The following is an 11,217-nucleotide window of genomic DNA, read 5'->3' as shown; positions in this document are numbered from 1 at the left end:
TTTCATGCAACCCCAAGGAGAGAGACTGGAATGCTGAGAATGTAATAGGGAGAGGACTTGGAAGAAAAACACATGAATTGAAATACTGCTTTCCAATCTAAAAGTTGTTTTTCATGTCTCATTTTGGCATTAATTTTCTTTTAGTATCATACTATTTCCTGGAAACAGTTTTTTATTGTTTTTTTTGTTTGTTTGTTTTTGTTTTTAAGACAAAAGTCTTTATGACTTTAATTTCTCTTTCTTGCAGGCTGTTTTACGAAATAGACTTTGGGCAGAAGAGATGGAGACAAAGATGGGCCATTTCCAGCCACCATGGAATTCCCCCTCCCCCACTCCCTGCTCAGAACCTTCACTATAGCCTATCCTCCCAGGCCCAGGAGGACATGGGGAAAGGGGATGGGACAGAAGTGGGAACATGATCCAAGCATTCAGGTGAAACCGAAACTACAGTTTTGCCCTACAGAGACAATATTTAAAAGTTTAAGTTCCTTAATACCAAAATGTGGGGCAGTTACGGTGAGAATCCCGTGGGCTTCCGTGCATTGAACCAGAGGTCTAACCAAGATCACATCATTGTTTCCAGGCAAAAATTAAAACCGAGGTCCAAATTTCTGACCTCAGGTGAATGTTTACCATAGAACCTGACTGGGGACTATTTCCCATACAGCCAACACACTCAGAGACAGTTCTTCTTTCTAGCAATCAGGCTGTCCATCTGTCTCTGTCCATTCATTCATACAGTCTTTTTATTAAGGTGCAGCACAACTGCCAAAGAAATGTGAAAAGCCAAAAGCTAAGATTGATAGAAACGAGTAACATATTTTATATTTATTGAGTTCAAAGCCAATGGTTCTGTTGTAAATTCATCTTCACTGATTTTTTTTTAAAATGACTATTTAAAATAATCTCTTTTCCATAGAGGTGATATGGTACAGTCCCTGAGTTTTATAGCTGAGAATCTCAGGTCTAGCTACTTAACTTTGCCAAGCCTTGGTTCCTTATCTATAAACAGGGACAATTATATAACTCTCAAGGATACATTTTTTTTTTATCTGAGATCATGTCAATGTCTGGCAATAAGTGTGGCTCTTTTGAACTCTTTTTTGTTTCACTTCAATAAAGATATTTTTATACTTAGCTATAAAAGGGGATGAGATCTCACTGTGTGCGACAAGACGGGTGAACCTGGAAGATATTATGCTAGTGAAATAAGTCAGACAGAAAGACAAAAACCGTGTGATTTCACTTACATGTGGAATCAAAAACAAAACAAAAAGCAGAAACAAATCCATAAATATAGAGAACTGATGGCTGCCAGAGGGGAAAGGGGATGGGCAGAATGGGTAAAGGGGAGTGGGAGATACAGGCTTCCAGTTATGGATTAAAAGGCTAAGCATAGGGGCGCCTGGGTGGCTCAGTAGGTCAAGCATCTGCCTTCAGCTCAGGTCATGATCCCAGGGTCCTGGGATCGAGCCCCGCATCGGGCTCCCTGCTCAGCTGAGAGTCTGCCTCTCCCTCCCTCTCCATCTGCTTCACCCTCACTCCCACCACCCCAACTCTCCTCACCAACTCATGCTCTCTCTCAAATAAATAAAATCTTTTAAAAAAAAGGCACAGCACAGGGACTACTGTTGATGGTACTTTGATTGTGTTGTGTGGGGACAGAAAGCAGCTACACCTGTGGTGAGCACAGCACAGTGTAGAGATAGACCAGTTGAATCACGCTGTACACTTGAAACTAAAGTAATATTGTGTCAACTATACTTCAATTTTAGAAAACTTCAACGTTTGTAAACCCACATTTAATTTTCAGAAGCCATGATTTAAACTTTTGTCTACACGTGGGTGCCCTATCCATCTAGCTGCTCGACTTCAGTTAACGTCCAAAATAGACTCACGTGCATAGATCATTCACTTACAAATGAAATTGATTCAAAGAGCTTACTTATGTTGACAACTGTAACCATTTTTTGGGAATTGTGCCTGCCCCTAAAAAAACCCGATTTTCACAACACTGTAAAAGATGTCACGTTTTTCCTTCTTTGCTTGAAGAGGGATTCAGACTCTCCTAACAGCCTCAACTAAGATCCCTTCTGTGAAAAGAGGAGCCAAGTCAGGTGGTGCCTGAAGGAATCAAGGAATGACCTCAGTGAAGGACAAGTCGGATTTTTGTTCTTCCCTATTTACCACGAAACCCATCTCATGGCAGAAGCAGAAGCAAGGGTTGGGGGTGGGGTTCCACAACCAGAGCAAACGCGTCCAGGTGGTGGGAAGCAGCCTCGTGTCCCCCGGGGTCCTGCTGGCTAAGGTGAAAGGGAGTCCGCTCTGCTGTTGGTGTGCCCAGGTCTCTGTCTCCTCCTGACTCGCTTTCACTGGCACCTTTTCCTGGTATCTGTCCTCCTGCCGGCGGTCAAGATTGTGGGCTCTGCCTGTCGGTTAGAATTTGACACCCTCGCTCCTTATTCTATGGTGACATAATTCCCAATTTTTTCAGGCAACTCTGTGTCCACGTAAGATCCGCTCCTGCCTGCCAAGCTTGATCTCAGAGTGAAAAAAACATACTCTCCAGTTGTGAAAGCCTAGGAGATTTTTGTATAATTTATAGAGCCCCCCAAATCACATGTATAAGCCCATATTCTAAAATGTGGTTCTCTTTAGTTTATAATGGAATCAGAAAGTTTCTCTGCTTTGTACTGAAGTGTAGGGTTTTGTTCCCCCTCTCATAAAAGGTGTGTTTGTCACATGCAGCTACCAGGTAGCCAAAGCTTGGAGATGTCTAGAATGACACTGCATTTAATCGTGCCTTGTGCATGTGTGCATGTGGTGTGTGTGCATGTGCGTGTGTGTGTTGTTCAGGTGGCTTAATATGAAGCCAAGATGTCTGGTCCTACATTAATCTTCAGGAGTGATGATTTTAATTTTGTAGTGCAGAAATAAAGCCAAATAAACAGGCAAAAAGTAAACCCATAACAATGGCTTTAACTTAACTAATCCACTCCATCTTTGACAGCAATTTGAGATAAAAAATGGTCCAGAGGACAAGGTACATAATTAATGATGAGAAAAATGATTCCTTCAAGTCCCATAAAAAAGAGTTCTCCCTGCCGTAATCATTTGTCCCGAGTTTTATTCACACAAAAGCGATGGTTACTTCTTGCTTCTGTCCCCTTCATTCCAGTACTGCTCCGTCTGCATTTCGGTGAGTCGGGAAAGCGTGCGCTGAAATGCAAAGATTTCCTCTTCTCCAGTAAACATGGAGAGTCCTTCTGCTGAGTCCTGGTTACCAAAACACAAACCAAAAAACCAAAAAGAAACAAACAAAAAACAAAATCAAAAACAAACCAACCCAGCACCAATGAAAACTACCACAAATAAAAATTTACAGAACTAAGTACAGGCTTAAAACAACATTTTAGGTTTACCTTTTTAGGTTGGGATTATAAAAGGTTCTGTATTGTCACATACAATCTCTTAAATTAGACTAGAAAATCAACTACTTTAAACCAATAACCAATAGACAGAACATATTACCGGGGAGAAAACAATAGGGAAAACATGAGAAGAATAACTGATGCTGAAACATTGCCCCAAAATCCAAATATGAAGATTTCTACATGAAGAAAGATTTTGCAGGATGAAAATCTCCTGCAAGACCTAAAGGAAGGACAATGTCAGACAGAAAAAGAATTCTTTCTCCAAAAATGGATGCCAGAAATAAGTAACACCAACAAACAGAGGTTCGGGCAAGTTAGGAAGAGGCTGACAGCCTCCCCCAGAGCGCCCTGGGCTGGGCCACATTCCCGACAAGAGGCCCTGAGGCCAAGCCTCCGCAGAGCCTTTTCTGCACTGGCGGGCAGAGAGGTCTATGGGCCTGGAGATCCAGCCCGAGAGCTGGATCTTGAGCTGTCTTGAGCTACTTAACTAGGGTTAAGTTTGGGAATCCCTCTGTGAGGCCAGCAAACAGTCTGGTGATACCAACGTGGGCTTGTGGCCAGTACATGAGAAAGAGCAACTGTGTCTCTTTCCTTAGCAGTTTGCTAGCTTGCTTCCTCAGAGAAAACTTCTGGACTCCTTAGTTCATGCCTTCTGGGCTCACCCACCGCAAAGCCCCAGAACCCTGTGGTCACGAGCCCTCAGTTCCTCGTGTAATGTTAGCCCTGCATGCAGAGCTTGCTTGGCCCTCTTTCTGAGCCCTGATCCTAGGGAGGAAACTTGAAGAATCAATGATTTAAGGAACTTTAGAAATGGAAAAGATGGGGCACCTGGGTGGCTCAGTGGGTTAAAGCCTCTGCCTTCGGCTCGGGTCATGATCTCAGGGTCCTGGAATCGAGCCCCGCATCGGGCTCTCTGCTCAGCGGGGAGCCTGCTTCCTCCTCTCTCTCTCTGCCTGCCTCTCTGCCTACTTGTGACCTCTGTCTGTCAAATAAATAAATAAAATATTAAAAAAAAAAAAAGAAATGGAAAAGATAAGGCCCCTCTGTCTTTTCAAACAGTAAAAGACATTACTTGGATAGATGTATTGCTCTTAGAGAAACCACCAGCATATGGGTTTATAAGCAACTCTTTATTTCTACACATAGGTTTATGTAGTCTTATTTGGAAAGTTCACTTTTTAAATGAGTTATAGGCCTCATTTCCCCCAGACTCCTAAGAATGCATAACTTCTACTCAGGTCAATAAGGAACTGTTTCCTCATTCCAAATGGCCTTTCACCTCTGGGGTTAGAAGAATGGGGCTCCCCTCATTCTGGAGGTAAGTGTTTATGGACAGCTTTAAAATTTTGACTAATATTTCAACTGTTGAGAAATATGCCCTGTAATGTTCAGACAGAAGGAGGAAATGTAAAATCACTTCCACTTGGCCTGGGGCGAATCACCAGACCCCAAGCTCCAGAAGAAACAGGCCAGCACTGGCTCGTTCTCCACAGCGTGTCCCTAGAGCCCTGCACCACAGATGCTCCTGAAATGTTTACAGAATGGGGCTGGCAGATGAATAATGGATTTCTCTGTAAGCCAAGGGCCTTGCTAGGTACTTCACCGTCCTGGAGTAGCCATCCCTCATGCTTGGACACTGTATCTCGTGCTCTACAAATCCAGTAGACACGAAGAGTATCTGGAAAAGGCACGTAGTGTAGCAGAACGAGCCCAGAACCAGACATGGGTGCCCTGGTGTCCGGCTCTGGCCTGCCCTTAGTCATCGGTGTGAGCACAGGCCCACGGGTCCTCCTCTCTGGGCTGTGTTTTCGTTACATGCAAAAACGGAGCATGAAGATCCCTTCTGCCCTAAGACTATATGCCTTACATTTAGTGATACTGAGAAGAAGTCTGCTCTATTGGCTTTAAGAGGAAGCAGCAAATCAATGGTTAAATATATACTCTGTTCCTTCTTCAAAATGTAGCCACGTAAAAAAACAAAAACAACGAGGCTGCTTTATAATAAAAAGGGATCATGTGATATTGCCTACCTGGCTCAGCCCCAAATCATCCATCAGTATTCTGCTTTGCTCCAACTCACTGTCATGATGTTGATGCAAAAACAAGCTTCCTATAGGGGTCGCTGCGGAGCAGATGACGCGCACCTGGAAGAGAAAGAGGCCTGAAGGGTGGCGCTCCTTACATTTCACACGTTGAAAGCAGGAACAAATCCTTCACAAAATAAAATTTGTTTGCCATCACAGGGTGCTAAGTTTGTGTCTCTTTAATGGGATATTTTTTAACTGCAGAGTGCTTTTCAAAAGATTTCCACACAGCTTGTGACAACCTATAGAGTAGGGAGCAATGGTTTTATTGGGTGACTTGAGGCCTGGAGAGCTCTCTCTCAGCTCATGGTGCCAGCTCAGGTCTCCCAGTTGGAAGTCCAGTGGGCTTTCCATTACACCCTGGGGGGGCCATTTACACCCAGCTGTCTGGGGCCTGTGTGTGCAGGGAGGACCTTCTGTGTACTGCAAAGAGGTTACCATCTTGTGCATAGGTGAGTGGTGAGTTCAATGCATCACTACTCTCATTAGACCCTGACTGTCTAGAACCCACATTTGTATCAGCATCCTACCAAGACATTTTTTTTTCTACCAAGACATTCTTCAAAAAGACTAAGCTTGACATGAATATTTCTTGATTACACAGTGTTTGAGTGAGTGTGCACATGTGACCATATATTGGAAACAGCTTTTCTATCTTTATAAATTTCACGTCCACCAGTTAAAATACAAACATACTCTTCTTGTTGTTTAGTAAGTTCTGAATTTGTTTTCAGGATTGACAGCTACCTTTTAAACATCATTATTTAAACAACGATGCCAAGACCTTAAAATAATGTATGACATTTGGGAATTGTTTTTACGTATCTGGATAGCCTTCTACCCTCTCTTAGACATTACTTTTAACCACAAATGACCCTATTTTCATTATTTAGATATGAATACCCTGATTCCACAAATTTCCATGAATACACTCCGGACTAATGCCTACTTGATGCTCCCAACTTCTGAAATAAGATCACTGCAACTATTCTTTAAACAAACAACATAAACTCTAAATGTGTGATGTAGTTTAAGCAAATGTCAGGAGAGCAGTTCTGGCTCTCTGCCACACTGCATAGAACTCTTCCTTCCCATTAACTAAGAAGTGAAACGGTGGGTGTGAAACAGGACGAGGGGGATGGGACAGAGGACTGGGGACCATATGTTGTCTTTAAGGTATTCCTAGCTGACATGTAGATGAGAGTTTTATCAATCCTCCTACTCTAAGAACCACACACTAATGCCCCCTCTACCACTTTTTCTTGAAGCATTAGCCCTCTAAAAACAGACGGCCACCTCCAGGCTCACTCCTTTCATTCTGGACCCCACATGATTATTTCAGAGTGGGGTCTGGTCAGTGACAGGACCTGAACCCCGAGTTCTGGTGTTCTCAGCTTCCTGCCTCTCCTGCCTCCCTGAGCCCATGTACGCCAGCCCTCTGGGAGTGTGTGTGTAGCCCATTTGAATGTCCCTCACTATGGCAGACTCCTCTCAGCACTGGACCTGAGCCAAGGTAGGTGCCCTCCATGCTCAAGCCTGCCACTGGGCCTTTGCTGCAAAGGGGGCGGAGTTTCGGCATCACTTCTCAGCGCTTGTAAGCAGCAGTTGAGGAGCTTGCGAACATGCAGGTTTTCAGGTCCATCCCCTAGGATCAGGTTCATTTACTGGAGTGGGAGTGGAGTAGGCTCTGGAACGTGGATCTTAAGTAGCCCGGGGGACTCTGATGTAGGTCATCCTCAGCAGGACTTCCCCAGGTCCAGCCCCAGCCCCCGAGAGATCAGTCTACTCTCCCCCCGACCTCACGGCACCACACTCCTCTCTCGATCCTTCCAAGAGACTAGACCTCAGGGATGACTTCACATTTAGTTCTGTGGGTATTTGATGAATGCTTCTCTGACACTAGATGTAAGTTCTAGGAAGGCAGGCGCGAGATCTGGCTTTGCCTGTTGTTGAACTTCTAATATTTAGCGCTGCACTTGGCATGAGAAAGGTTGTTGAATGAGTGAATAAAAGAAACATTAAAATTTTATCTCTTCCTCCCAGTGGATTCTGGTACTTTCCTCCTCCCCTCAAAATCCCTTCAATTTTAGAATCACTGCTCTATTTCTGTACAATAAGGAGAAATATTGTAACTACTAGTAATATATTTAACTCTATGGATATTTAACTCTATTTTGAAGTCATACTTGTGCTTTTACTATAAATATGTATTTATAGATATATATATATATACATATGTATATACATATATGAGTTTATTATTTGACACCAAGGAGACAGTGAGAGAGGGAATACAATCAAGAGGAGTGGGAAAGGGAGAAGCAGGCTTCCCACTGAGCAGGGAGCAGGATGCGGGTCTCAATCCCAGGACCCTGGGATCATGACCTGAGCTGAAGCTGTTAATCCTCAGCTTAACAACTAAGCCACCCAGGCGCCCTACAGATATATTTTTAAAAAGATCTATTTATTTATGAGAGAGAGAGAGCATGAGCATGGCAGGGAGGGGTAGAGGGAGAGGGAGGATCTCAAGCAGACTCCCTGTTGAGCGTGGTGTCCGACGAGGGTGCTCGATCTCTTCACCCCAAGATTATGACCTGAACTGAAACCAAGAATTGGGTCCTCAATTGACTGAGCCACCCAGGTGCCCCACAGATATAGACTATTAATAGGGGCTCACCTTCACTGAAAGTGCCTTACGTGGTCATTTAATCCTCGCAACAACCATATGGAATAAGCACTATTATTCCCCTCTTCTTCTACAGAAGGCAACTGTGGCTCGAGAGATTAAGGTGGTCCTTAAGGCGGACAGCCTAGCTTAAAGCCCATTCTTTAATCAGGCTATACTGCATCTGATGAATGGACACGGGCTCATGGCTTAAACAAACAAAAAGATGATGCAAGGCTAGTTGCGAGGGTTTCTGGGTCACAGGGAGAGAGAGCTCCAATAGTGAGGAGGATCCCTCATCATTCATTCATTTGTTCATTATTTTTTCAGTCCAGTCATTTATTCATGCAACTCGTGAACTGACTGAGCACTCGATCTAGGTAAGGCATTCTGTTGTTCATCACTAAGCATGCACATTTTTCATTCTATGTCTATGATGGCATCGTTAACATCACAGTGTCTTCTGATGGAAGCCTGACAATCCCACTACTTTTACTGCTATCGCTGATATTATGTATACAGCCTTTGGCTTGTGCCAAGTGTTGTTCTGAGTGCTTTTCATGGATTAGCTTATCTTGCCCTCAACAATTCTCAGAAGGAAATACTATTATCCCCCCAATTTGTAGATGAGGGCACTGAGGCACAGAGAATAACCCAGGATTCCAGTCCAGGCCATCCGACTTGTTTAGTCTTGAGAAAAATGCATTACATCCTTACCTTGAAATCATAGAAGTTATCAATGAGAGTGATGAATCTTCGAGCCTGTGTCCTCTTGGCCAGTGTAAATTGGGGAATGTTTCGTAAGAATACTGTATCGAAATTCTTTGACAGTTCCAGATAGTCACTGGCTCCAAGTGGCTGTAATTAAAATGAAAATGAAGACTAGAAAACCGAAGCCAATTCCAGTGGCCCAGAATTTGAAAACACCTCTTTTTCTGGTCATGGTGTGATCTAGGCGGCAGCTTTGGTGTGACTTGGCCAAACGGAGCAGTGTTTTCACTGTGGGCTAAGGAGGGTATCTACTGTAATTGTAACAGTGACATAGAAAAGGGGCGAGAGAGAAGACAAGAGTGTGGTGGGGAGTATCACAAGCCACCTCAGCCTTCTGTTTTTCAATTTCTATGACATAACTCTAAACATGCCCCAAAAAATCCTTCCTATGACTCCAATGCAAGCTGTCGCTGCTGTTAAATGGGCCATCTTATCATGGTGTGCCAACTCTTCTATCGCCATTTTGAAATAAAGACTATGTTCCAGTGTGAAATCATCAGAAAATCTTTCTCATTTAATTTGAAATAGAGTTGTTCAGGTGCAGTGTCGTGAACATAGCTAACTTCTGTAGGAAATACCAGACAGGTTAATGACCAGAGGCAGACAGGGGCCTGCAGCATAATTTGGTGCATACTGCTCCCTCTTACTGTGAGGAGGGTACAACACTCAAGGTTCACAAAATTATCCACAAAGGCGCCACCTACGATATAAGGCACTTGTTCCCAAAACACGACTTTAAATCATGAAATTTGTGAAAGCTATCAGCAAACATCCTTTGGGGTTAGGAACATTCCCAGCAAGTGTTACCTGTCTTTTTAAGTTGCACATGGATGAGTGTTTCTGGCCCTTCTACAGCGTGGATGAGACCGGGGCCTGAGTGGGCCAGGAGCTACTCTGAGGTACTTCTGGAAGTTCCTGGGTCACCAGGACCCATCCCTGGGACACAGACAGCTGAGCCCCCTCAATTTCTGGCAGAATCCGTCAACACTGCTCCCTGTCCAGAAAGGTCTCCCTCCCTGGGGGAGTCATTTGCATCAAAACTTCTTCCAGAAATGCAGATTTGGCTATGTTCTTGGGAGAGTTAGGGATTTGTGAGGAGGGGAGACCATCATCCCCACTGCAGAGCCCAACCATTGAAGCCTACACTCTCCTAACAAGTAGCGGAAACAAGTCACACTCAGGAAAAGAGACCTCTCATGCGGGTGTGCAGAGGAGAGAGTAAATCAGAGTCAAACTCTGGGGAAGTGGTTCCCTCGAGGGAGAGCAGCTCTAAGAAGGATGCAGCAATTACGAGACCCTGGCAAAGGGGGAGGAAACAGGAGAGAGCACAAAGAATGACCCAGCTCCTTTGGAAATCTGCTTAGAGAGGTCCCTTCCTCCCATCTCCTCTCACCAACTAGGTAACAAATAGGGCCAGAAGAGGGGACCCTTGCTTTCCCATGTCCCTCTCCTAGCTGGGCAACCTTTACCTGCATTTTATCTCCAACCATTTCCCATTTCCCTCCAGGCTGGCCTTACCTGAGATTCCCCTACTCACTGGGCCACACAGGAACTGGAGTGTGGGGGTTTTGGTTTGTCTGTCTAACCTGGGCTCTCTTAGGAGAAAACCCTGCTGTTAAGCCTGTTATGGACCCGGAGTGAATCCTCAGTCTGTTACTTACTAATGGTGTACCTTTGGCAAGTCACATCATCTTTCTCTTCCTTTAGTCTTCCTATCTATAAAATGGGAGTTTGATTCCTCGCTCACAGGATTGTGAGGATTCCACGAAAGAATACATGTAAAGCCTTTAGTACAGTGCCTGGGCACTCAGATCACTTTGGCTGCTTTTTATTTTGATTAGTTTGAGCCCAAATGATTAGGCTTAATAATGACAAGTTGAGGACGTTCTCAATAGGACCGGTTAGTTATGTTCCACCACCGACCCCATCCAAAACCCTAAATCAGTCTTTGTGCATCTACCAGACCTCAGGGTCACAGCAGGGACCATCGGAGACTGTGGGATCCCACATAAAGAAGACAATTCCCTACAGCGGGGGTGGGGGGGGAAGGCCACATACGGCCTCTTTGGGGAAACAGCAAAACTCCTACAACAAGACACACAGGCTCTGAGGGTGACACGTACCACTTTTTTTGAGATAAGTCAGGATTTAGTGTCTCATCTTTTGTAAATCAGAAAGTATATGTACAAAAAGGCAACAGCTCATCTCAGGTCTATAGTTATGTATAATTAAACTCGTTCTTTATGCACGGATGTGATTTCTA

General features: G+C 44.2%; 1 protein-coding gene across 3 annotated transcripts in view; it reads right to left on the bottom strand.

The window, feature by feature from the left end:
* Positions 1–2,892: 2,892 nt before the first annotated feature.
* The window catches only part of AFG1L (AFG1 like ATPase), a 231,639-nt gene continuing 223,314 nt past the window's right edge, over positions 2,893–11,217 (bottom strand). For 2 of the 3 annotated variants that reach the window (XM_047734093.1, XM_047734092.1), the window contains 3 exons: positions 8,901–9,041; positions 5,465–5,578; positions 2,893–3,276 (listed from right to left, as the gene is read on the bottom strand). In XM_047734093.1, the coding sequence (XP_047590049.1) occupies positions 3,148–3,276; positions 5,465–5,578; positions 8,901–9,041 (384 nt within the window). In that variant the 3' untranslated portion in view covers positions 2,893–3,147. Of the gene's footprint in view, positions 3,277–5,464; positions 5,579–8,900; positions 9,042–11,217 lie in introns of those variants that run through there. The other variant, XR_007128171.1, reaches the window with a different exon arrangement.

Source organism: Lutra lutra, chromosome 6 (assembly GCF_902655055.1).
Source record: "Lutra lutra chromosome 6, mLutLut1.2, whole genome shotgun sequence".
NCBI lineage: Eukaryota > Metazoa > Chordata > Mammalia > Carnivora > Mustelidae > Lutra > Lutra lutra.
Note: the sequence above shows the minus strand (reverse complement) of the source record. Positions and strands in the feature narration are given on the sequence as shown.